Genomic DNA, 27,986 nt, shown 5'->3' with positions numbered 1-27,986 from the left:
TGTCTACCAGATAGCTGCGGATTGGTACAGTGATGATAAAACGGTCAGCCAGCCAATCAGATTGCGTGGTCGCACTTATAGGCTACTTGAATAAAGTTAAAAACACAGCAGCATCTATTTCTTTATGGATTCCATTTATGAAACGAATGAAATGTTTTGAATCAATGTGAAAATTGTAAATGTTACTTTAGGCTAATTTTGTGTGTTCAAATAAGCACATGTTGCAAACGTGATTTATTAAACAAAATCTGATTTATTGTAAGAGAAACACCTGTTGTACACCCATTTAATAAACAAACAAACAAAAATATTCAAATACCAAAACGAGACATAATTTACAAAGGTATTGTATGGGTCAGTGGTTTAGTCGATAGCAGGGTAGGGGCAAACACGAAGACTTATTTTGTATATTAATTCTTTCTGCAAACAGAACTTTCATATAAGACTATGTTTACAATAATTTCAAAAACCTGGCCATTACTGGCAATCAAAGTATCACTTAATCCAAAGATTGAACACAGGTCCTGCCTTAACCTTTGTTTCATTTAAATCTTTTAGAGGATATCAAGCAACAAATCAAGATTCTTATGCTTTGTGACTGAATGCCAATATAGTTATAGGGTACAGGAAACACGACAAAAGGTGCATATAAATGAACACTTAGCAGTACTGTAAAGATACCAGTTCGAGAAACGTGCCACTTGACTTCAGAACTGATGAGTATGAGTTGTGGGAGAGAGAAGACTGAGAGAGAGAGAGAGCGAGCATGGGTACTTGGATTTATCACACACAGGCTAGAAAGAGATGAAAAGATCTCTGAGCCTCCCCACTAGATATTGTTATGCAGTCCTGCATATTAAATGCTGAGTTATCATGTGCCATTAAACTTCTCACCCTAATTGAGAAGTTAAAGGATAAAGTATTCTTGAGGCTAACCACAGCCTAGGGAAGAGGCTCCAATAACATTAAATAAAATCCCACACACAAACATTCAACTCTCTCCACTGTAACTGTATGTGATATACAGAAAGAATAATATATATATTTTTTTTTAACTGGAAAGCACCAAGCCAAACTCAAAATCTCCCCTCCTTCACCATTGTATTATCTAGGTGTTACTGAGTGTCTGTCTTTGGTGTGCTTATGATGTACAGGCACAGTGTGTAATGTTAAACACTTCACTATGAGTCTATTGGTTTACTGTTGAACAGAAGTGGTACACACACGACTGTGTATGGACTTTAGCTTTGAAGACTTTTTTTTGTTCTTGTTCTCCATGAGTAGGAGAGTGTAGAGAGCAGGCTGGGCTCCTGGCAGTGGCTTTGGTAGATGAAGGGGATGAGATGATGCAGGAGGAACAAGGGGAGAATGGGCAGCAGAGGAGGGTAGGTTGGTTGGAGCCGGAGCGCACTGGTTTATGATCGCTTTCTCCTTCCCTCAAAGTTCCTGAAGTTGGCGGGCCTGATCTTCATCTCTGCAAACTCGACGGAGTGCTCATGACCCTTCCAGTGGAACCAGTTTACACCCTGGAGAAAAAAAAACAATTCAAATTATCTTGACATAGAGTATGTATCTCTTTCATATTCACATGATTCTCTTACAGGGAACTCAAACAAAAATGTCAGTCTGTCTCTACTGAATGAAAAGTGAGAAAGCACATTTGAAATGTGTACCTTGCTGTGACTGTTGTCTCCGTATCGGCCCATTATATTGACTCGATGACAGTTTTTATACCAGAAAGCTCCCTTATAAGACAACGCACAGTTGGTGACAGCTATATCGTTGTCATGATCGTAAGTTGAGAATGGACGGCTGTGGTGGTACGTCATTGAGTCACCTTTAAAACAGCATCATCACAAAATCAGTCAGATTTTAAAACAACTAGCAATGATCAAGTTGTATGTTTACTTTTGAGCATAATTTATGTATACACACACACAGATGCATACATGCACACTACTGCTGTTCATCACCTCTTTTCAAATTTGATAATAATGAGAAACTCCAAATCAGCATATTGAATGATTTCTGACGGATCATATGACACTGAAGACTGGAGTGATGGCTGCTGAAAATTCAGCTTTGTCATCACAGGAATAAATTACATTTTAAAATATATTAAAATAGAAAACATATTTTTAATTTTATTAATACTTCACAATATTATAAATAAAAAAATGCATCCTTGTTGAGCATAAGAGACTTATTTCTTTTTTATTGAATGGTAGTATATATATATATATTAGACAAAAAAAATTATTAATATTATTAAACAAATAAATCTGCTTTGTTTTAAATCTGGGGACAAATAATTGTTCCCAATGTGTTTTGGAGAAAAACATTTATTTCATAATGTGATTTTCCCCCCACTTTCAATTCTTTTACTTCAATAAAAGGTTAGATTTTTTTTTTTTTATATAAATATCAAAAGGATAAATAATGCAGATTTTTTTTTTTACAGCCATCTTTGATCATATTTACCAAGGGGGCAAATAATTCTGACCAGCACTGTATATATATATATATATATATATATATATATATATAAACACATACATATTAGGCAAAAATGTATAATTAATTTTATATATATATATATATATATAAGTAGAGTAGAGAGATATATAGAGAGAAGTAGAGAGAGGTCAAATACTTTACCTGCAGTGCCGCTATATCCTCCAACATGGACTTTGTAGCGACTGCGTGGTTCAGAGACTGAAAACTTGTCATATTGTGCATATGCAGACTCTCCCTTATCTCTGAGGTCCACACGCAGCTCATACTGCCCAGAGGAGGTGATTTTGTGGAGGTTAGAGAGACCTGCAGACACAGCCAATGGAATCAGTAGTCCAAAATGCTCAATTTCACCATATCATAAAACCTCTGAGCTTCTATACTTAGGGCAATATTAGCAATTTGCCATGTCTGCACAGATATAAACATACCCAGCCAGAATTCATCGTTCAGGTCACCAAAGCCTGCAGTGTAGTTCTTCCAGTTTCTGAAAAACTCCACTTTACCGCTCTGCCGTCTCACAAACACCTGCGTGGAGGTACCACAATATTTACAATGACTCTTGTGTATGAGAGTGTATGTTTTTGCTCTCTGTGTTTGATGAGACTTTAAATGAATAGTTCATTTATTTCATCATTTATTTACCCTCATGACTTTCATTGGAGCATTTGGTATGACATATGGGTGAGTAAATGTTTTCATTTTTGAGCAAACTATCCCATTAAAGAAAAAACTCTTTAAGATCATAACAGCTAATTTTTCGATCCTGCATGTAATTTGAGGAAGAATTACTCACAATCCAGCCGCCTCCATCAGTGGTCATATCGCAGGAGACCTGCAGGGGCTGACTCTCATCTCCACGCACATAAATAGTGTACAAGCCTGAGGCTGTGTCTCCATTCAACAGAGCCTGGGAGCAGTCTTTAGGATGCTTGTACAGCACTCCAACTGTGATAAAGAAAGAAAAGAGTTTGACCAAGGGCAAGTTTATTTATTCAACATCTTCACAACTAAGAGTCCATAATCATGCAGTGAAGCTGTAACATAAATGTATTGGCTCACTGGTGGTGAAGACAGTAGAAATGATTCTGCTTCTCTTTGGCCCAGCAATGGCCTGCAGTTTGACTGTGTATTCCGTGGAGGCAGTCAGCTGAGACATGCTGTAATACGTTGCTGTGGGGCTTAGGACAACCTCCTGAGCCAAGAGAAGAAAACCAAGAACATACAACTATCAGTACAGAAGCATTGGACAGTCCATGTAGAAATCACTGTAGACCGGAAAAATGATCAAGCTTTAGTTTTAAGCCCCCAATAAATGTATTTGTGCGGTTCTCTCACCTTGACCATGCCATCAGCCGACTCAAAGCTGAGGATATACCCACTGATGTCTGCTCTTGGTGGCTTCCATGTCAACATGGCAGTCTCTGTTTGAATATTACTGGCAGCCAGATTCTGAGGGGCATCAACATCTGTGACAGAAGGCACTTGGTTAATGTAATAAAAATTAGTATGTACTGATAATTTGCCACCCCCCTGGCATTGTCGTATTAAGATTATATGGCATGATCTCTTGATGCTGACAATGTGTGTGGATGAATCTTAAAGGTGCACTGTGTAATTTTTAGCGGCATCTAGTGGTGAGGTTACAGAATTGCAACCAACAGAAGTTACAGTGGCCGACAGGAAGAGATGTCTTCGTCTGAGACAGCAGAGAGTAGCTAGTTAAGCAATGAGGTTTCTTTACAAAGATAAATTAAGAAATTAGGTTTACTTAATTATTCAGTAAAACTATATGTTATTGCGAATATTATTGTTACTTGTTCATCATTGTGTCAGTGTTTTATTAGCTGACTTTGGCTAGCTTCTTTGCACGAAGAACAACATAGTGACGAAACACATTTGTCCGTTCAGGGCTACCGTAGAAACATGTCGGCGCAAAATGGCGACTTAACATGTAAGGGGACCCGCGGTTATACAGATAGAAATGGCTCGTTCTAAGGTAATAAAAACATAACGGTTCATTAAGTAAGGTCTTTATACACCACTGAAAACATAGTTATGTATATGATATTGCATTTCTGTCAACAGATCCTCCTAAATATTACACAATGCACCTTTACATTTTGGGCACTTATGTCTGAAGGGTTGATATTTATTAAAACTAACGTTTTATTTAGTTATTTTTTGGGGTTTTGTTATGAAGGTCACATTATATATAGATTATGTATAGATTCATTTTCCCAAACCCAGACTTTCAAATTCCATCATAAAAATATGAATTACTACTTTTAAAGCTATCATTGATGAGTGAAATAATCAAATATTGCAATGGTTACTGAATGAAAAATTTCCATTTCCATATAAAAGGTGAAATATTCTCATGAACCAGTAGGAAGATATGTCAGAATCTGTTTCGCTTTACACCAATACAATCTTCTTTTTTTTTTGCGAGTTTACAGATGTCTTGTGTTGTTTGTGTGCACGGGTGAGTGAGCGTTCACCTTACCTGTGGTGAACTCTGTTGTGGTTGCAGCACTCTTGGCTGCCTCTCGGACTGCGTAGACTTTAACGGTGTATAAGGTGGCGGGTGTGAGGGAGCTCATCTCAAACTCCACAGTGTTCCCAGACACCCTTTCCATCACTGGAGCCACTGACAAAGAACAAAACACACAACTGAGACTCACTGCTCTATTGTTTTAGTCTAGTGCCTGAAGCAAGAATAATGAATGACAGTCTGAACTGAGTTACCACTGTCTGAGCTGTAAGTGATGACATATCCGTCCACAGTAGCGATGGACGGCTGCCACAGCAGCAGGGCTTCGGTGTCGGTGATGTTGACTGCTGTCAGACCGTGTGGTTTATCCAGGGCTGAGGACCAACAGATACACGCATGAGAGAAGCAAAGTTGATTACTAGGCTTCTGCCAGACAAATAACTAACACAAGGAAAGCAAAACACAACTAATAGGCTTACGATACAGACTAAGTAGAGGTCGACTACAAACCAGTCTAATCTAACTATGAATATGAGGAGCTAAAACATTACAAAATGATTTAATCAATTATTAATTATTTTAAAATACAATATTAGAGTGAGACGTACCTGTTGTGACCCTGTCAGATCCTGGTTCACTCTCCTCCAAGCCCTTCACAGCGATAACAGTGACCTGGTATGACACTCCAGGGGTCAGATTAGGCAGCATGGCTTGAGACTCTCCTCCATCTACTCTCAGTGTCATAGGGCTGCCTGCAGGGGGAGACATAACACTGGAATCAACTAGAATAGCTATTGTCACTAGAGGGCAGCATTGTCTGTGATTGATTGGCATGGTGACATGCAATAATACTCTGCTGATGGATAAAACAGTTTGGCTTGATTGATGTTTGGCACTGATAGATTCACATAACTGAAGACGGCCTGATCTAAAAACCTGCACAGAACACTGAGAGGCTAAAAGGACAATATGGGACTTTAGGGGGACATCTCTTGAATTCAATCAATTTATTATGCCAAGAAGGCAGTCTAAGATAATTTCCTCCTCGACTTGTGCAATATATTACGGAATAGATCATTTATGCCAAATCATAAACTGAAGAAGTACAAATAATACTATGATTTGCCAACAGGCAGCCATCCAAATGCATAGAAAACCACACGGTAAAGTCTCACTTTTCGAAGATGGCCTGTGTGTCAAAACTGTGACTTGGAAGGAGGAATAATGCTTTGCTTTTATATCCAAACCAAAAGCTCCAAATGTGCTATAAATAGTACTAAGGCATAAAAAAGTACACGAAAAGTATGTTAAAAAGTTTGGGGTCGGTACGTTTTTTTAAATTTATTTTTTAAGAAATTAATTTTATTCAGTAAGGAACAGTCATTTATAATGTCGCAAATATTTCTATTTCATATAAATGCTGTTTTGAACTTTCTATTTAGCAAAGAATCCTGAAAGAGTATCACTGTTTCCACAAAAATATTAAGCAGTACTACCGTTTTCAACAATCAGCATATTAGGATGATTTGTGAAAGATCATGTGACACTGAAGACTGGAGTGTAATGGCTGCTGAAAATTCAGCTTTGCCATCACGGAAATAAATTAAAATGTAAAATATATTCAAATAATATTAACCAGACCAGTTATTTAAAATTGTAATAATGTATTTGATCCAACTCCAAACTTTTGAATAGTAATGCAAATAATTATAAAGTAACAGTACTGAATCGATAATGACCACACGTTACTTACCACCCTGAACGGGTACATAGGTGACCCGGTAGCTGTCTACATGAGTACGGGGCATAGTCCAGTGAACAGTAGCCGATGTATCAGTCACGTCAGAAAAGCGTATCCCCTTGGGTGTACCTAGGCCTTGGTAGAAATGACACACATAAGAAGCACAACAAGATTGAATTGTTAAAAGAAAAGTGTGGTCTAGCAATTGACAAAGAGGAGTTAAAAACAAAACCTTTTCCCAAAACAAGTAATTTCAGATCGTAAGAAAAAACTCAAATACAGTGCAGTGCGTGTGAAGAAACTTCTTGAACTACTTATCCTGCTGAACAAATAGATGCATGAAAGTAAACATTCAGGACATGAGGACAACCAACTGTGCGGCTACAGATAAAGGCCCTGGCCTTAAAGCTATTTCTCAACGATGGACCTCAGAATCTCGCGTGACAGATGCAAGAAGATTAACTTGCCCCCAGTACAGAGACACGTGTGACAAGCCAACATCAGACACAAGTGGAAAATGAAGCTCGCTAGTATAAAGGAAGATTGCCAGAGACAGGCATAAAAAAAAGGAAAATGCACAAAATAGTGCATAGTCTTGCTCTGTAAATAAAACCCTAGATCACTTAGCAAATAGAGAGAGACAAAGTAAGACTGGTGATGAATGAGAGAAGACTTGGATGAATGTGTCATTAATGAATGTCACTTGAGCTATGTAGACACAATGAGAAAATAATGAGTGATATAATTTTGTTAAATATGGGATATTGAAAGACTTGTGTTTGCAAGTTTCCATTTTCATGTTATAATGTTTTGACCAAACCAATCTACTAGTAAACAGAACAGAAGAAAAGAAAGAAAAAGAGTTAGTGGAGACCAGCGTCTCTTAAAAATCCAATACCTGTTCGAGCTACAGCCAAAATGGGCTGGAATTTCCGTCCCAAAATGATCCCAGAGAGCTCAATTTCATACTCCATATCTTCATTGAGACCTGTCACTTCTCCTGTTCGCTGGTCTCCAGATACACTAATCTGTTGGGGTTGGCCCAGTCCATTAGAATCGACGACTTTGAGGGTGAATGTATCAAAGACGCCCTCCGGTGCTGTCCATGTCAGTTTAAAGCTGTGCGGTGTGATGTCCGAGACCAAAAGGTGCTCCACTTCAGGTTCAGCTTCTGTTTGATAAAATAATAAAGTTGTTCTTCCTCTGTAAACTCTGTTAAAATATGTTAAATGACCAAGAAGTGTACATGCAGGTCTTTGTGGTGTTTGTTAGAGACAATTCAGCGATAATGTTAGTCATGCATGAAAATAGCCAATTGTTCTGTCATCTATCAGTTGCTTCTATATCTATGGCAGGTGATGCTGAAATCAGTGAGCCAGTAAATTTAATTTACATATTTTGATTAGAATATGGAATGAGATCTGTTGGTTAGTAGAAAAAAAATTGACATTGATGAATTTTCCACCATTATATTAGGTTCCACCATCATAATTGTATCGTCATATAATAGCAGTCATGCAGAGTTCAAGACAGAGCTGTTCCAGGACAATGACATATCCATAATAATCATATTGACAGAAGGGCTCATCCTGGAAACACATTTTTCATCTCGTTTTTAGCTGAACTAATTGGCAAAAGCCACTGACATATGAATTCTGAGAGGGACATCTCTAGAGAAGCAATTGTGGTAAGGATATGTAAAACTAAAAACCTAAAGCCTGTCTTGATGTCTTGACCACATAAGCAATGTATTGTATTTTCAACAATGGCTTTGTTTGTCCATTTTTAATATTCTGTGGTTTGTTCTTCATCGTGTACCAAGAACCAGTTACTGCCTTACACATGTTTCTTGCCTTTACTTTAGAAGTAGATTATAGCACCATAAATTCAGTTGATTAAGATTTGTCTTTCTTTTTTTTTACTTCATCTGAAGGAGGAGTAGCAGCATGTTAACTTGTTATAATAACTTGACCTAATTAAATATGTTAATGCAGTTAAGGCTGTCCTTAGTTTGACATTGTAACTTTTTAACTCTGTTCAGTCTAATTTTTATAGGCTGGAAAGAAAAGTCAGAACCAGAGACATCCAACAATCCAGCAGCCAGGCTCTTAATGTATAATTTATTTACAAATACAGATGGGAATAAACATTCTGATTAAAATTTTAAAAGAAAAATATATAGTTTATATTTAGAATAATCTGATCACTGTCTCCTCTGGATATATATGGTCATGTTATTTCACACAAATTATGGAAATGGGATGGAAATTTATTCAAGTTATTATACTGAATTTTGCATTCAATGCAATCAAAATGCAAAAAAAAAAAAAAAATGTAGTATTGATCCAAAGCGACAATGCTTTAATAGAGCCTTGTTGTCCTAAACTAAACATTCATGAAAGAGAGAGAAAAAAAGACCCTTGACTGGACTGAACCTCTTCTTCCTCTAAAGCTCTGGATGATGTGAAAATGAAAAGACATTTGTTGAATGTGGAAAAGTGTTGGAAATGAAAACCAGCGAGGACAAATCCCGTGGAGCTGTCCCTCTTCATTAGCACTGTTCACTTGTTTAAGAGTGTCAGCAGTGTTTGAGGCATTTCAAGAGTACTAACATGTGCTCTCCAAGGATCACTTTCATCTGACTGGCTTCTAAGTCTCTCTGGTCTGACAAAGAGGCATCTGTTTGTGGAGGTGGAAAAGGCGCCAGCTAACCTACAGAAACATGGTCTGGAAGCAGTAATTCTACAGCAGGCAGCTAAAACCTCTGAGGGGGATATCTGTGTTGACGCAGCTAAATCTTACAGCAGGGATAAGCACACCAACTATAGAGTGAAATGTAAATATTGTACATGTTTCTGATTTTTAAAGCTTGTATTACTCAGGACAGAGTGAGGCAAGAGTTCATGGGTCATGTGACATGAATAGAGAGGAGGTTAACAGAAATCCAATCAGTTCCCCTTCTCCTCTGCCTATTTGCATGCAGACTTGAGAGACTGCTACAACTGTGGCCCCTGCAGCCACTGGCTGATAAACGCCAAGAAAATGTGTGAAAGTGAGGCATAAGAATGAGAAGTAGTGCAGGGTCAGAAAACTGGGCGTGCATACTGAAAAGATCCTTCACAAGAAGCGACAAAAACTCCTCAGGATCACTTCCATGGCAGTACACCCCAGCCTAGTCACCCGCTCTATTCGCTGACTCTCTGAGGGGGGCTTCTGGGGCAAAACTTTGGTATGCGCCTAATAAATGTATGTTTGTTACAATACAACTTGTCTGGTTTGCTGGTAGAATATAAATGCCACAAACCAAATTATTTAAATGGACTCACCAGCAATGTGAATTGAATGCCGCAGTCAATTAGAATGAAAAAGCCATCATTAGTCTAACTTTGTTTTGCCTGTTAAACACAAATGTACCAGTGAAGACAGGCAGAGGTCATTTACTGCACCTGCAGGCTGTGCTGGTGATTATGCAGACGTGAATGTGTGGGGTAGCATTATGATGCTGTGCATGTATGCTCTGAATGTCAGCACACTTCAACACATAATTCAGGAGACGGGAAGAGTGTCGACATTTCACAGAATCTGCAGCTGACTTAAAATAGGCTTTTTGTGGCGCTCTGCAAATTTGAGAGATTATCTGCATCTGAAATCACATAATGTCAAAGTATGTACTGCATTTAAGAATGAATTAATAAAGTATGTTCTACCAACCCGATTTCACTGCAATTCGTACGCATTTTATGAGGTGGCTAATTCGTACGAATTCATACGACCTCACTCGTATGAATAAGTACGATTTTTGCTAAATCGTACATATTTTACGAGTTGCCCAATTCATATGAATCCCCCTGACCCCGCCCCTAAACCTACCCATCACTGCGGTTTAGACAAATCATATGAATTTGTACGAGTGAGATCATACGAATTCGTACGAAATAGCCACCTTTTACTCACTCATACAAATTCGTACGAATTGAGATAGCGTTGAACAAGTATGCATGTAATGTATAAAATCCAGACTACATCAGCCATGTTGGTATTGTCATGTGACTTATGACATCAGCACCTGCTCCCTGTTATTTATGGATATTGTATGATGTCCTGTGGATCATATGTTTTATGAATACTGTTTATTCTGACATATTACATTTGATGTATTGCTCTTCGTATACTACATGGGGAAGTAGGCATATTCGGATGTTGGGATTTATTCTGGAATCAGTAATGAATGAGGCTGTGTAACGGAGGCCAGCTAGTAAGAGCTGTGCGAGTAAACCTCACTCCCCTGGCCTCAAGAGGCATACTAGCGACTAACGTCAGAGGCTGCGGTGTTTAGCATCCATGTTAGCGCACCTGCCTTCCATGCCGGAGACACTGGTTCGAATCTCGCTATCCTGGTGCGAGTAGAACCAGATGGGTTACAACTACATTACACTACCATTCAAAAATTTGGGGTCAGTAAGATTTTTTAATGTTTAATTTTTAATGTTTTTGAAAGAAGTCTCTACTATGGTGCTCAAGAAACATTTCTTCTAATTATCAACGTTGAAAACAGTTATGCTGCTTAATTTTTATCTGGAAATAGTGATGATTCTTTAAAGCTGCAGTCCGCAGTTTTTCCTCTTTGTCGCCCATTTCTGTTCGAAATCTGCAATTGCAGTCATTCGCGGAATTATCAACTTTATGCGAGTTGTACCACGGTACGGCACAGCGCGGATGAATCCAATGTTTGAGGAGAGTGTGCAGCTGTCAGTCACCGCGCGGTGTGGAAACTGGCATTAAGAATCTCAGATTCTACTTTTTGGAAGTATGACCAATATAAGAATTTTCACCCTAAAATGTGAACAAGTAAGTAACATCCACTTTTGTTCTTCTGACCAACTAAGGGGAAAAAAACATTGCAGTAAGTCGCGCTGATTAAATCTAACAATCGCTTATCATATCACGTCAAACCGAGCAAATTATACTTTGCTCTCAAATTGTTAATGTTAACAACATCAGTATTGCGTGACTACATTTAAAGCCCTTCAGATATTTATCCTTGTTTTTTTCGCATGGGCTGGTTGCAGTCTCTTTTTCAAAACTCTCAGTCCAAAGTCTTTTGCATTTTACAGCGGGTGAATCTGTTGTCACTGGTGATTGTCGTTTGAACCTTTCTGGATCCGCCATCAAATTGATAAGTTTAATCATATCAAGTGCTGTGAGAAAAGGCTATAAATCTCCACCTCCAACATCCTCACACACAATATAGCCTACTAGCCGAGACTCCTTCTTTATGTGTACAGATGTGACGTAATGACACAAAGACATGCTCGAATCTCCCGTGGAAATCCACCAGTACCACTGGAATTAAAAACATTATTACAAGCTTACCGTTTGGAATCGAGCTAAGGCAAGCAGAGAGTTTTGAACACTGGCTGGTTATGTACTTGCTCAAAAATTATTTTGGATAATTTTTAACCCAAAAAAGTTATGGACCGGAGCTTTAATGACTAGACAGTGCAAAAGAACAGCAATCATTTAAAATGTAACAATAAAAATGATTTAATATGTAACATTATAAATATCTTTACTGTCACTTTTGATCAATTGCATCCTTGTCGAATACAATTTCTTTTAAAAAAAAGTACTGACTCCAAACTTTTGAACGGTAGTGTGGTAGGGAAGTAGGCATTTTCAAACAAGAATTTTTGATGAGGCTGCATTATATTTATGTTATTTAGTTGACAGTGCCCAATATTTACTCAACCTTCTATATTAATAGTGGAAAATAAAATGAATACTAGTTTTTTATGGAGATGATAGATGATAGATGGAGAGATGAAAACACTAAGAAGGATACAAAAAAGGCGGTTTAAAAAAAACATGTTAGAATCAATTCAACATGTGATGTGGAAAAAAAATAGCAAATTAAAAGAGACAAGAGGTTAGTCTGTATTGCTGCTTGAGGCACAGCATTTGATCTAAAAAAAAAAAAGATGCCAAAAGACAACCAAGCTGGTCCATGACATGGCAAGTAATGATACCTGTGATGGCTTCAGCAAAGACAGGATCTAAGAGATCTCCCTTGTACAGCCCATACAGTGTGACCCTGTAGAAAGTACTAGGGGAGAGGTCAGTGACAGCCAGGCTGAAATCCTGACTGGATAATGTGTGGTTCTGGCCATCAAATAAGCCATCTGGGTCAGACACTTCAATCAGAAAGCCCTCAACCTCTCCTCTGTCCAGCTCCCAGGACACACTGAAGCTGTCCCAGGACACATTAGAGATGGTGATGTTTCCCACCTGAGGCTTCTTATCATCTGGATTACAAACAGATCAGAAGATAATTATTTTGGCAGGAAAACATACATTTAGGAGAAGAGCATCATGGGTAATGGTAACAAAAGAGATTTGATTTCTTAAGGCATTCTCTCTTTAAGATGATGGTAATTTCTGTTGCTTGGAATCAAATGTTATTGAGGTGAAAACAAAAAGGCCTGAAAACTAAAAAAGACATTAAAAAAATCCACAGCGCAGCATGTTTCACATTATTCAAAACAATGCAAATAATTTTAACAATTAAAGGGGGAAAAAATACATTTAATTTGAGCAAGCCGAAGAACAATAAACCACTTAATTTGTTACTCCTAAAAAAATCATCGCCATCTGTTCCAAACAGAACAGGAACATCTGACCATGCAGTGAAAAAAAAAACACACACACACACACACACAAGTAATAACTTTCAGAAAGTTGTAGTGACAAACAAACAAATTTGCAGTCATTTCTCTAACAACCTATTAACATCCAAGCACCAGTTTGCTGAGACAGCTTTGGTATTAATGGCCCTGAGAAAAGCCATTAATTTTTGAAGGTCCTGCCTAGCCTGCCTGAGCAGAGGTACGCTGAACACTTCAAACATGAGAGGCAGCCATGCAGCGCGGTGCAGTGCAACCTATAATTGAACATCATTGTGCATTGTCAGCATTCACAGGCAAAGTGGGGGCAGATAGCAAGGAGATGCACGGTGGGCTAACCATTATCCTGTCTATGAACATTCAAGAGGGCAGAAACGTGGCGTGCAAATAGGGTGACAATGGGAAAGAAGTGAATGACCTTCCCAGGCATTAGGGCCGCTTGTCGCTTTTGAAACCTGGAAATGAAACAATATGAAGCTGTCAAACAGCAAAACAACTCATTGATCATCTCGCGCCATTCATGGGAAGTGAAATTTGGTTAAATTGTTTCATTTTGCACACTTATTCAATAGAGTTCTTTCCACTGAAAGCGGCCCATGCAAGTCTGAGGAGTGGTCCTCACTGCATGCAGATGGGAATGAGAGGAGGTAGAATTAAAGAATGGCTTTATTGCGGTGAGATCCTCACACCACAAACACCTCAAGGGCATTTGGATAAAGCCATTGTTGGACGCATGCACAACCCTTTTTGGCTTTACATAGACACCACTGTATGGGCTTTAAGACATGCATTTTTTTTTACACAATAAGGTTGCGATCACATTTGTCATTGTCACAAGCGATATCCAGTAATTTGAATAGGAAACCATGCAATTAGGTACTTCATGTGAGAGCGAAAGGGTTTATGTTGGTCAGGCAGATTCACCACACTGAGCAACTGCTTGGTTTGAATGTGACTTCTGTCTAAGATGTGCTTCATACATCACTACACGCGTTTTTTTAATTTCGCTAATGTGACCTGACCGCACCTCAACACAACATAGCATAACTTTGTGCATGCATGCATGTGACGGTTTGCTCTCTCCTTTTTGGCCTGGTTATGGCCTGATATGTTTCCATTGAGATCTCATGCAGTCATCAGATTTCCACATCTCCATGTTACAAGCTGAAACTCTTCTAATAATGCCAGAGAAGCATTTAGTGAACAGAAGAAAGCCAGACCTAGCTCTCCCTTCCCCCCATCTTCCCAAATCCTTTGGGTCTGAGGGAAGTGTATGCCCATGTTTGTGTGCCGTGTCTAAGGCCGATAATGGCTGCTGAAATAAATGCATTGGGATTATAGTGCTGGTGATTTCAGAGACAACATTTTAACAGGCGGCTCAGCATGTGTCCTATTTATCAGTCCGCCCCACAGTTCATTGTGGTCAAATCACGCAAATCCAAAAGGGGAGTGGGCTCACTCTGACGATTATCACATGAATGAGCTTTCTGTGCGTGTGTGAGAGTTTGTGTGTGTGTGTTTTTGGGATCTTGAGAAACACTATATCTGTTGTCTTGCCTTGGCGACCAAAGCAAACAACTGAGGTTATATTTTGTAGCTCCCTGGTTTTAGTTAATGATTGCTATGTTATATAAGCAAGAACATTTTGGTAACAAAGTTCTGGAAGTTAAGTGGCATCCTGACCACAGTGCCTTTGGCTTTCATTGTTATTTTCTTTAAAACATAAAATAAACCCACATGGCATAAACGAGAGCTTCAATTTCCAGTGGCATACTGACAATATGAATATTTTTATAGAAGTCTTCTCAAGATAAGGAGCTACAAAATGTTTAATTCAAATTCATAGAACAAGGACTTCAATATCTTCAAACTCCAAAATAAATATTGACACTTATGGGGGAAAATAGTGAAGATAATAAATTCCAGAGTTGCCTTCAGATCCTCAGTGACCTGCTAAATAAATGTTTATGTGTGAAAAATTAGATTCAAATCATATTTTTTGAAAGCTGATTTCATGATCCAAAGCAGTATTGCTTTTGTCACTCTAGAAGCAAGAGAAAATGGGATGTGAAGATGCATTCTAAATATATAAATGAAAATGTAATGATGCACACTAACCTGTGGATGCTGACAAGGTGGCTGGCGCACTCATCTTTCTTCCTCTCTTGGCAGTCAGGCTGATGGTGTACAGCATGCCAGGGTTCAGATCACTCAGGATGTAGGTATTGGCAGCACCAGATACCTCCAATTCAGTTCTCTCGCCGATCGCAGATGCAAACACTAGCTCATAGGTGTCGATTTTGGTGACCGGCCTCCTCCAAACAAGTGTCAGTGTGGTCTCTGTGGTCTCACTTACTTGAAGCTCTTTGGGAGCATCAAGATCTAAGAGGACAGGGACAAAACATTAAAGGATTAGTTCATAAAAAAATGACAATTCGGTCATCATTTACTCACCCTCGTTTTGTCCCAAACCTGTGCAAGTTTATTCTATTGAATACAATAGGAAAAGAAACTGGATTGAAAAATGAATTGGGATTGACGCTTTCAAGCTTCAAGAAGAATGCAAAAGCACCATAAAATATCATAAAATGACAGTATGCTATATTCATATTCTTCTGAAGCTAAACAATACTTCTGATAATCCAGTGAGCTGTTAACCATTGCAACCAGATCGGTCAACGAGTTGAATTCATTCAGACCCGTTTTGTGAACGGGATCAAGTGATTCATTAAAAATATTCAACAATGAATCATTCACAAATCCAACATGAACAAACCAAAAATATTAATTTTCAATTGACCACAATAAGAGTTACATTATTGGCCAGTTTGTCACACAAAGGCTTCAGAAAGCACAGGGGTCATATAGACCATTTTTATGAGACATGAGCACTTTGATATGGTGCTTTTTGTTGTACTTTTGGTACTTGACAGCCCCAGTCCTTCTTTCACTTTTGACATGAGAGAGAGTAAAAAAAATTCTTGAACTATTCCTTTCAGATTTATAAATCCTACAACTGAGCTTTATTATGAAAGTAGATCTCACATGCACTTTTTTACTCAGTTTCACTAATGCTGTTGCATATCATAAGAGACATAAAACACCTGTGAGTTAATGACCATTTTTGTTAAGTCTTACCAGTCACAGCATTGGTAGTTGCAGGCAAACTCTCACGCTCTTCCTTAATGGACGTCACTCCCATTCCATACTCGGTCCCGGGCCTAAGGCCTAAGAGAAAACCCAACAAAAATCATTTATCTCAAATCATTAGACAAAACGAAACCAAATAATCTCTCACATTGGTTGTTTTTGGAACCTCCATGGTAGGCAATTGTTTTCATACTAGCGACAGCACGGTTTCAATTTCATCTTCATGCCATATCAATCTAATGCCTTTCAGTGGCCGCATCAAAGAGCTTCTCCACATGCCAGAGACAATATTTACCATCATACAAGAGATTCTCAGATCCCCACAGCCCCCATTCATAAGAGCCCTTAGCCCAAATCCCACACTTTACCCCTTTTAATGCCTGTATTGGCTCCTGCAGAGGTCACTGTGCAGGAGTCCTCCAGCATGAAATTACGCCTAATGCATAGGAAGCTCATTATCAATAAAATCACAGGCGTGACGGCAATTACAGATAATAACTGTGTGAAAGAGACAACTAGTGAGATGTGTGTGTGTGTGTGTGTGTGAGAGAGAGAGGCTCTGCGTTATTAGCCAAACAGATCGTCCGCCTTATTTACAGGGAACAGGCCTCCCAAGGACAAAGGAGCAAACCAGACAAAGAATCTATTATCCATTTTGAATATATTTTTTTCCTCCCAGCCATGATAATCCCTGCCTGCGGTAACACATGGTTGTAGAGAATAAGAATTAGCACAGGAGATTGCCTCAAAGCGCAAGTGTATAATAGAAGTGCTGCTGCGACGAAGAAAGCCTCCACTTTCCCTTTTTGACTGGGATTTTCACATTGAAGCACCAGTGTTACTTCATTTAAGGCATGAATAAGGCATTATCAACAAAAAGGGTAGCATCTCATTCCACTTTAGTCGTGTAAACATTTTACGCCACTAAAACAAAGGCGCTCATTTGGAAATAATTGGTAAATGGTACTGGCAAAGTAATGCAAAATTTTAAATTAGCCTATTTCTATTCAGACATACAGAACAATAGCTTTCCAATTGTTTTAAATCCTTTTTGAGAATGCTCGAAAACGATTGCCTTATTTTTTCCTCTATTTGTTTTCATACATAGTTTTTAATCTCTATGATCTGTTTGTAATTGATTTGTAATCGGTTTGTAATCTCTGGAGAGGAATTTTGTGTAATTCAAACTGGCCTCTCACCAGTGATTTTAGCCTGAGTGGTGTCTTGCGGGCCACTGGGGAAGACCAGTTCTCCATGCTCCCCTCCAGAAAGTGGGCCGTATTTAACACGGTAATTCAGGACGTTGGCTCTGCTGTTTTTCCACTCCAGAGTTATACTCTCATCTGTCTGTTCAACTGCCTTGAGGTGCTTTGGGGCATCCAGGTCTGAAACACACGTCAACATGTGGATGAAAGAAAATGCTTCTTGTAAACGTACGGTTATCCTCCAGGGCTAGACAAACAAAATTGCTTCAATGCAATGTCTAAGTGCACCACAATTATCAGTAGACCTGCTAAAGCAGATTGAACTCACTTTATGATGTGCTGAAAGGATTTCTAGTTGTTGAAAGGAGTTTGTACCTGTGGTGAAGGTCTCATAGACGGGAAAACTGGTCATCTCTCCCCTGCGGGCCATGAGAGAGACCTCATACTCAGTGTCCGGATACAGCTCAGCCAGATGATACTGGGTATCCATGGAGGAAAGCTTGACTGTGTTCCTGTCTGAGGAATCTGTGTTTGGGCCATAGGACACAGATATCCCATCCACCTGAGCAACAGGCTGAAACCAGGTGACGAGGGCTGTGGTGTCCGTCACATCACGCACATCCACCTGGCTGGGAGCATCAATCACTGCGGATGAGAGGAGAGGTGTGTGAAAGCTAGGGGAAAAGCTACATAATGGGAACATTTATGCAAACAGATGATCTAAAAACAGCTGCTACACACTTTTTGATATCAAGGACCCCCAAATATGATAATTGTCCACATAAAATATAATGACAGCTACATTTTTATTCAAAAAGACCCATTTATACTATGTATAAAAATATGAATTGTTTCATTATTCATTTAATTTAAATTAAATCATTGTTTTTTCACATTGTCACTGTTCTTAAACCAAAAGAAATTATTAAAATAGTAAATTAAATGTAAAAAATATCTACAAATATTACAAAAATAGTTTTTTATTTAATCAAGAAAAAAAATCCTAATGAAAGTAAAAATACATTTGGTACATGCTAGTTTTTTTTTTTTTCCTGAAATAGAACCACAACCCCCAGGGGGTCCCCGGATTGAAAACAAAACAAAACACTATTTGCTATTATATACAGATGCATTTATATATATATATATATATATATTCCGACATTAAGATACACTTTCTCCAAGACTTAAAAGAGGAAAAATAACTATTTATGTCTTAATTTCTATGGTAAAATCAGTTTGTCACATTAGGAAGTGTATTGAGAGCAGATACCTATGTGAACGTAAGATAATATAGAGTAACTGCATGCAGCTTAGAGCAGATTTGTGCATGCGAGATGCTCCAATGCACCAGTTATCTCACGGGAGGACAGCCTCTCATGTTGCTGAGTGGTGCCTCCCACACACTGAGAGTGAGGGAGAGAACTCACTTTGAGCAATTAGTCCTCCTTTAATGCAAATCCTATGTGGCACAAGTCGAAGAAATGGAGTAGATGGAGCGTTAGAGCCATGCTGGGAGATTTTTTTAGACATTTGTAAGACAGCAAAATCAGCATGTTGTGAAGGGAAACTGGTTACTTGCACTGACAGCGTAAGAGGCCAATGTTATAACGGCACATCTTTTCCCAATAGGGCTATAATCTGTGGGTTTAAAAAAAAAAAAGCTATTGATAAAAGGGAAAGATTGTTTGGGAAATGTCAAAATGGTAAAAAGTAGTACACCATTTGAGGGTAAACCCTTAAATTATTTAAAAGCATATAATCTACAGTCAAAGAGGATGAAAAACTGTTTTAGTTTCATACTGATATAGGAAGATGACAAAATATATTTAAAAAAATTATAAATCAAAGACCTTCAATTGTATAGAGATGATACTGTAACTTAATTTGTTTAAGATGTAAATAAGTATGGTCACACTAGCATGGAAAATTGGGGGATGCAAAATACTTTTTTTTTTTTTCATGTTTTTGAAAAAAGTCTCTTAAGCTCACTGAGGCTGTATTTATTTGATTAAGAAATACAGAGAAAACAGTAGCATTTTGATGAAATCTATTCCTGTGATCGCAAAGCTGAATTTTCAGTAGCCTTTACTCTAGTCTTTATTGTCACATGATCCTTTAGTAATCATATGCTTATTTGGGTCTCAAGACATTTATTATCACATTTTTATTCATTAAAAATGGTTGAGATCCTTAATATTTTTGTGGAAACTGTGATACAAGATTATTTGATGAATGGAAAGTTGAAAAGAACAGCATTTATTTGAAATAGAAATCTTAACTGTCACTTTTGATCAATTTAATGCATCCTTGCTGAATAAAAGATGGAATTTCCTTCAAAGCAAACAAATAAAAATCTTACCGACCACAAACTTTAGAATGGTGTATATATATTTTAGCTGATCCGGTGTAGTAATACACATAATTAGCAAATGGCAAGTGCTAACATCTTGCAAATTAAGGTATCAAGGGACTAGCACTTACATTGCCAGTTAGTCTAACTCAGAATAAAATATTTAAATTTTCAGCAACACCCTGCACTGCAAATAACAGCCAATTAACATAAAATGCTGGCTGCTCTTTTTAATTTCAGGTAAGACATTCTGGCTCTTCAAAAAAAAAAAAGGCCTGAAAAAGTGCAGACTGGTCATGGCCGCCTGTTAATTACGTCGACAGCTGCTTACTTGTGACAACGTTCTTGCTGGATGGGTGTCCGCGGGTGTTGTTCTTTACGACCTCAAGCTTTACTTCATACTCTTGTCCAGGTCCAAGACCAGACTGCTCAAAGGTGGTCTCAGGAGGTGTGAGAGAGTTCAAAATCTCTCCATCCTCTTCTTTCTGCCATTCAAAAACAGATTTTTTTGGTTAATTGAATTGGTGAATATATTAAATCTGAAAACCGATCACTGGTCAAAGGTTCTGTTGGTTAATAAAAGAACACCACAAATCATCAAAGAAGCAACCTCAGGAAAACAAAGTCAAGCTCCTATGAGCTACAGGGTAATGAGAGGGTGTCCTGAGAGTAAACACTTGGGTCTTTTAGCTGATTCTACTTGGATGAGTGTTTCACTTCACAGTGAGAGTTATTTTGGCATTGCCATCTCTAAACTTGATGTGTGAATGAGACTGCCAAGCTGTGTTTTGAAAGAGGGATGTAGGGGAGGTTTGCATGTTCTAATGGTGCTGTTTTTTAGAGTTTGCATAAGCCCTTGAGAAATAAAATAAAGCATTACAGAGACAATAACAGTTCTGTGGCACATGATCACACATGCTGTTGCCAAGAGCTTCTTAGAGGGTTTTGTCTTGGAAAACCGCAGACTTCTCGTCAGTAGCTTTTTGCTTAGTGGCACCACTCAGCTATCTTCTCATTTTAAACTATTACTTGCAAACAGAACAGTCCTTTTATATTACAACTTTTAGGCGAATATATGAGGGCTATGATACACTTTTGGATCACATCCCTAAGGATGATGCCAGGACACTCACTGTGTTTCTGAAGATGAGGTTCCAGCTATCAAACGGGATGTTCAAGGGGTCCCACTCAACCTCTACTGAAGTCTCTCTAACCGATTTGAATTTCAGACCCTCAGGTTCAGGGAGATCTGATCGTAAGATAGAGCAGCTTAGCAGAATATACTCAGGACAAAATAACAAGTAACTTTCCCATGCATTAGATGATGTGTGACTTACGTGTGGCGACTCTGGCACTGACAGGGACACTCATCTTGCTGTTCAGGACAGCAAAGACACTGATTAGGTACTCTATACCAGGCTCGAGCTCCCTAATGGTGGCTGTCTTCTTTTCACCAGAGACTTTCATTTCCATCTCTAAACCGCCAGGAGCCGTAGGCGCATAGGTGATAAGATACTCTGTCACAAGCATCTCATTGACCCAGGCGAGGTCCACTGTTTCGGGGTCAACTTCAGTCACTGTAAGGTCTCTGGGTGGGGAGACTGTGGATTGAAACAGATCAAACTTCATCTTAGTCAAGAACCTCCGAGTCAAAAGATAACACGCATAACTTGGAAAACAACATCTCCTTGAAATTGTGTCACAATTTGTGGGAAAGAGAAATGTTAAGATAAATACTTTATCCAATGATAGCTTAATGTGTAGAGACAACTAAGTAAGCCATTCATGGTTGATTTCCTCAAATGTGTAAACGAAATGTAAACATTGCCTAATGCCTAACCCACTGGCTCAACCAATTATGTGCAGTTTGGGGAAGAATTATGGGTTTGTCTGACCAATGGCAGATATGGAGGAGTGTTTGAAAACCGATATTTTAGCAAATTTTGTCTGGTGACGCTAAGCTTAATACACATATACCTTAAGTAATTTATATTTACATCTGCTTCATCTTTGAGAAAGTATAATAGCCAAAACTGTAAGTAAAAGCTATACATGTACAGTGTTATATATTCAATGTGAGTTATAGTGACTTACTTTCAGAGCAGTCGTCGCCAGTGAAGCCTAAATCACATATGCACATTCCATTCAGGCATTGGCCTTGGTCATTGCAGTTTTCTGGGCAGGTCAGAACAGAGCAATCCACACCAGTGTAGCCTTCAAAGCAGATGCATTTTCCATCTTCACAGTAGCCACGGTCCAAACAGTTGTTAGGACACATCTTTGTACCACAGTCCTCCCCAGTGAACCCACTGTTACACACGCACTGGCCATTTACACAATATCCTCGGTTATGGCAGTCACTGGGGCATGTCAACTCGCTGCAGTCATGGCCTGTAAAGCCAGTGTGGCAAACACACTTGCCATCCACACACTGTCCACGGTCATTGCAGTCATTGGGGCAGGTCTTGATATTGCAGTCATGGCCTGTAAAGCCAGTGTGGCAAACACACTTGCCATCCACACACTGTCCACGGTCATTGCAGTCATTGGGGCAGGTCTTGATATTGCAGTCATGGCCTGTAAAGCCAGTGTGGCAAACACACTTGCCATCCACACACTGTCCACGGTCATTGCAGTCATTGGGGCAGGTCTTGATATTGCAGTCTTCCCCAGCAAAACCATCATGGCAAATGCACTTGCCATCTACACACTGTCCACGTCCATGGCAATGATTGGGACAGGTTTTGATGCTGCAGTCTTCTCCAGCAAAGCCATTGTGGCAAACACACTTGCCATCTACACACTGTCCACGTCCATGGCAATGATTGGGACAGGTTTTGAGGCTGCAGTCTTCTCCAGCAAAGCCATTGTGGCAAACACACTTGCCGTCCACACACTGTCCACGTCCATGGCAGTGATGGGGGCAGGTCTTGACACCACAATGTTCTCCAGCAAAGCCATCATGGCAAATGCACTTGCCGTCTATGCACTCTCCTCGTCCATGGCAGTCATTGGGACAGGTCTTGATGTTGCAGTCTTCTCCAGCAAAGCCCACTTTGCAAATGCACTTCCCGTTGACGCATCGACCATGATCGTGACAGTTATTGGGGCAGGAAAGCTCTGAGCAGTCGTCACCTTCATATCCAGAATCACAAATACACTCACCATCGACGCACTGTCCTCGGTCATTGCAGTTGTCGGGGCAGGAGAGAATGCTGCAGTCCTCGCCCTCGAACCCGGGGTCACATATGCACTTCCCATTGAAGCAGTGACCTCTCTGATTGCAGTCATTGAGACAGGTGAGCTTGGAGCAGTCATCTCCGCTGTACCCAATATTGCAGACACACTGTCCATTGACACACCTGCCACGGTGGTTGCAGTTTTTGGGGCAGGTAAGCTCCCCACAGTCCTCCCCAGTAAAGCCCTCATCACAATAGCAGGTTCCATTGTCACAGCGGCCACGGTCATAGCAGTCGTTAGGACAGATGAGCTCAGAGCAGTCAAACCCCGTCCAAGGTTCATCGCATACACATTCGTCATCCACACAGCGCCCCCTGCCAAGGCAGTTGTTTAGGCAGTTGGTTAAACTGCAGTCTTGACCGATGAAGCCCTCCTCGCAGAGGCAAGCCCCGTCGATGCAATCTCCATTCTCACCGCAATCTACAGGACACAGCTCGATACTGCAGTCCTCCCCACCGAAGCCCTCGAAGCAGACACACTTTCCATCCTCGCAACGGCCTTGATCCTGGCAGAAATTCGGGCACTCTGGCTCAGAGCAGTTGACTCCCTTCCAACCGGGCTCACACAAACAGCTGCAGGTCTCAGTGCTGTAGTTGCCACGGCCACTGCAGTAGGGTTTGGTTGTGACTTCACCTGAGAAAGAGAGTGAAAAACGCTTTCATGCTGGTTTAGGTGGGGATGGGAATTGTACAGTACACTGGTTGAGCTTCATTTTTTTGATTCACTAAAAAGAATTGGCTTGTTATGGTTCGAACACATTTTGTTTATGAAACCAATGAAAAATCTGATTTTACATGTTTGCTTTGAGGTCATGGTAAAAGACTAAGAGTCACTTGTGAGGATGAAATTAATCAAAGTATCTAAATATATGCAGTCATAGAAGGAATTTTTGGGGAGGCTGATATAATCTTGTTCAAACCAACAATAGATTGCAGCAGGTTTGAATTTTATATGTTTAGAAATAATTACACTCATGTATACAAACTACAAAGGATCATGATACAGAAAGCCTTGAATGGTTACCTCTTACAATTATTGGTTATGTATGCGGAAGAAGGTGAATTTCATTTAGCTTGTGCCCTTCTCCTTTTTTCAGCCGCATTTTGGATGGAAGCAAAAAACCGTGTTGAGTCATTCTAACTGGTCAGTTTAGCAATAAGTGGAACATTTTGCTGTCAGCTTCGTCTAACATTCATGTAGTGATTAAAACTCGTTTGGGCTACCACATATGAAAGAAAAAGAAAAATCTTTATTTTTACATTATAAGCATCTGTGTTATGCATGTTAGCCGATACATTTTTTAGAACAAAAGTTAAAGGTATAGTTCACCAAAAATGAAAATGCTTTCATCATTTACTTACCCTCATGTTTTTCCAAAACTGTTGGACTGACTTTCTTCTGTGGAACAAAGATATACTGAGAAATGTCTCAGTTTTGTTTGTTTGTGTCCATTATACAATGAAAGTCAAAGGTCACCAAAATGTTTGGTTACCTACATTCTTTAAAATATCTTCTTTTGTGTTCTGCAGAAGAAAGATACTCATACAGATGTCCTGTGCTGTTTCATTCAACCACTGGTTACACAGATTTGGAACAACATGAGGATGAGTAAGTGATGACAGAATTTTTAATTTTGGGGTGAACTCTCCCTTTAAGTTTAATCAGCTTTGTTATGTTTCTTTTGAATACATTTGTAATGAGACTGAGCCTATAATGGACTGCCAAATTATCTGTTACAGTATATTAGGCCTCACCTGTAACCTGAGCACTACAGCAGCTTGTTCCACTGGTGCACTGCTCCCTTAGACTGGATACCTCTGCTTCCAGCATTTCCAGTCTGTTCAGAAGGTCCTTCAGGTCAGGCATGTGGTTATCACAACCGCAAGCTTGCTTGGGAATGTTAATCCTATGTGTGAAAACGATCTGATTCTCCCCATCCATGGTGTGTTCTATGTGCTGGTCAGATTGTTCCGATTTTGGCTTCATTTCGGTTGTTCCTGGTGAATCCAAGTCCACCGAGCACATGGATCCAGTGGGAACGTTGATGTTGTACACATGGTTGAAAACCACAGGCTGGTCAGGACTTGGGAGGGTCAAGTTCTCAGTGGTTGGTGACAGTGATTCTCTTCTGTGTCTAATTACTTTTTTAACCAGGCCAGCACTAGAGAGATGAACTAAAACGGCTACTGCCACAGAGGCCAGTAGCACACCTCGCATCCCCATGCTGATTTTATCTCACAGGACTCTTCTTACTGGCGTGAATGTTCAAATTGTTTCAAGATACAGGATGAGGTTCCTATCCTGAAAAAAAGAGTTCAATTAGAACAGTCCACTTCATTCCAATGCATTTCCAGTGTGAACAGATAGAGATCTGATTGCACTTACCCTTGCAAAATGGAAAATGAATCATACAAATGACATCAATGATGAAAAATTCTATAATTTAATGAATTTTAAAAACATGGAAGGAAAATGCTTAAAAAGCACAATTTAAAACTACACACAATAAATGTTAATTTAAATAATATTAATACATATTGAAATAAATCTATATCAACATTAATAATAAAATAATATAAATAATACGTATACAATAAGCAATTTATTTTAATTAAACAAAAACAATTCAATTCACATTTAATTGTGTAGTGCTTTTCACAATACATATTGTTTCAAAGCAGCTTTACAGAAAATGCATGTTTCTACATTACAATAAAGTAATCTGTTATCAGAGGTGACTGTGCAAAGTAATGTCCATATGTCAGATTGTACAGTTCTTAGATAATAAAAAATAAAGCAGTTAGCTAACATCATGTATTAATGGTAGATTTTTTTTTGTTAATAGACAAAATAAACTAAGGAAAGAGAAATTAAATGTTTTAACCTTTGACTTGTGCACCCTTTCCAACTAGAATGAATCATATTTAAATAAATCATATCACACCAGGTAGCATATTCAGAATAAAATTTCTGGGGGAAAACCCCCTAAAACAATTAAGTATACATGGCAGTCAGCAACACTGCAGGGAAGACAGACACTAAGCACAACTCAGAAAGATCAACTCTGGCCAATAAAAGCAAGGCAAACTTCAGCTCAGGAGCGAGGTCTCCAGCAGCGTTTCCTATGACAGGCTGCCATGACACACAGCAGGCAAAACCTGAATCTGAGGAGCGTACTCTCTTCTCTGACGCTCTGCCCACAGCCCATGCTGACAGATTAATACTAGCGCGGAAGAGACCATCTGCAGCGCTTCCGCTAGCGTGGGTGTTCAGAGTTCACGCTTCTCATAAAAGTTAGCTTTCTTTGACCATTCTCCAGACAGCAGCAGAGATTTGCATTAAAACACAATACTTTTCTCATTAAAAGAAGTTAATAGTTATAGTTTTTGCAGGCCTCAGGAGGCTTGTCACTTACTAAGTGCATTGGTCTGTTAAAAATTTAATTAAAGTAAAATGGAAACAGCTCTAAAACCTTTTCAAGCATGTTACTGCGCTGTGGTATGGAGATTGAGGATGCCTATGTTTAAAGAGTCCTGATGTGCATGTCATATGGTCACATACTTGCCAATTTGATTGCAGATTCAGTTTTCCATATAGTAGTTTTCCCAAATGTTATGAAAACCAAATGGGATCCATTTAAGATGGAAATAACCGCCTTCCAAAAGTGCTGACACACCGACATTTTCAATACCATAAAACACCCAATATTTATGTCAAATTTGGAACATTTATGTGCATTTTCCAGCTTGCATCTTATCTAGCCATTTTTTTCAAACATTCAGTCATGTTTAACCCTTTAACTGAATACTTTTCATTTGATTTTTAAAAGGTACTTTATATTTTAAAGCATCAAATTTGAACAAGCTATTTTATGATATTAAAGAGATTCCTTCTGTCATAATTTCAAACATATTTGTGTGAACGTTTTTGTCCATAAAAAGTCAATCGGGTCAATGACATTTTTTTTATCTTCCACTGAAGACTTGCATGTTAAAACAGCATGAGGTGGAGTAAAGGATGACCTTTTTTTTTGGTGAACTATCTCTTTAAGGCAAACCTTCCCATGCACAGTCCTTCAGTAACAAAAGAGCAATACATAGTTGCACAGATCAAAATTTTGTCACGGCTGCAGGGAACTGACCCAAAGCCGCAGCTCGCAAGGTCAACAGTAGGTAATATCTTGCCAGGATCTGTTTAGTGAGTGGAGAGCTCGATTTGACATGTGATTAGCGGGACTGACAGATGAGCTCCAGCGAGAGGGATCCCACGACTGCTGCCGCCCATCCGTGATTAGACAGACAGGGATGAACGCTTCTGTGATGGAGAGCTTAAGGGGGGCTCGATGATGGGAGATTCCCGATCTGGACCCTCGGGGGCGACGGGACCTACCCCGCTTCTTGTTCCTCACATCTAAACCCTGGGATTAAATCAGCAAAATAGGCAGAAAATTGCTTTGAGTCGCTTTGCAGTTTTAGTTCTGGATGGGTAGTTGGCTTTTTCACTTTGAAGCCTGGCTTGTTGCCACAAGAATCGAAAAAAGAAAATGACTCTGAAGGACCAAGCTGGTCTTTGTAAGAATGTGCCCTTAACCCCTGGCGAAGGGTGGACT

General features: G+C 39.2%; 1 protein-coding gene across 6 annotated transcripts in view; it reads right to left on the bottom strand.

Moving 5' to 3' along the window:
- Window positions 1-233: 233 nt before the first annotated feature.
- Window positions 234-27,986, bottom strand: part of tncb (tenascin Cb) — a 63,541-nt gene continuing 35,788 nt past the window's right edge. For 3 of the 6 annotated variants that reach the window (XM_056257378.1, XM_056257381.1, XM_056257380.1), the window contains 22 exons: window positions 25,132-25,678; window positions 22,232-24,010; window positions 21,475-21,738; window positions 21,271-21,386; window positions 20,469-20,622; window positions 18,160-18,429; window positions 17,779-17,964; window positions 16,568-16,657; window positions 15,548-15,811; window positions 12,776-13,051; window positions 7,648-7,920; window positions 6,762-6,884; window positions 5,617-5,760; window positions 5,263-5,382; window positions 5,021-5,164; window positions 3,853-3,983; window positions 3,577-3,709; window positions 3,311-3,462; window positions 2,946-3,042; window positions 2,659-2,820; window positions 1,674-1,837; window positions 234-1,526 (listed from right to left, as the gene is read on the bottom strand). In XM_056257378.1, coding sequence (XP_056113353.1) covers window positions 1,416-1,526; window positions 1,674-1,837; window positions 2,659-2,820; window positions 2,946-3,042; window positions 3,311-3,462; window positions 3,577-3,709; window positions 3,853-3,983; window positions 5,021-5,164; window positions 5,263-5,382; window positions 5,617-5,760; window positions 6,762-6,884; window positions 7,648-7,920; window positions 12,776-13,051; window positions 15,548-15,811; window positions 16,568-16,657; window positions 17,779-17,964; window positions 18,160-18,429; window positions 20,469-20,622; window positions 21,271-21,386; window positions 21,475-21,738; window positions 22,232-24,010; window positions 25,132-25,600 — 5,622 coding nt within the window. In that variant the 5' untranslated portion in view covers window positions 25,601-25,678 and the 3' untranslated portion in view covers window positions 234-1,415. The remainder of the gene's footprint in view (window positions 1,527-1,673; window positions 1,838-2,658; window positions 2,821-2,945; window positions 3,043-3,310; window positions 3,463-3,576; window positions 3,710-3,852; window positions 3,984-5,020; window positions 5,165-5,262; window positions 5,383-5,616; window positions 5,761-6,761; window positions 6,885-7,647; window positions 7,921-12,775; window positions 13,052-15,547; window positions 15,812-16,567; window positions 16,658-17,778; window positions 17,965-18,159; window positions 18,430-20,468; window positions 20,623-21,270; window positions 21,387-21,474; window positions 21,739-22,231; window positions 24,011-25,131; window positions 25,679-27,986) is intronic. The other 3 variants (XM_056257382.1, XM_056257383.1, XM_056257384.1) reach the window with 3 other exon arrangements.

This window comes from Rhinichthys klamathensis, unplaced genomic scaffold (assembly GCF_029890125.1).
Source record: "Rhinichthys klamathensis goyatoka isolate OS25496 unplaced genomic scaffold, OSU_Roscu_1.1 h1tg000137l_1, whole genome shotgun sequence".
Lineage (NCBI taxonomy): Eukaryota > Metazoa > Chordata > Actinopteri > Cypriniformes > Leuciscidae > Rhinichthys > Rhinichthys klamathensis.
This window is presented reverse-complemented; position numbering and strand designations above follow the sequence as displayed.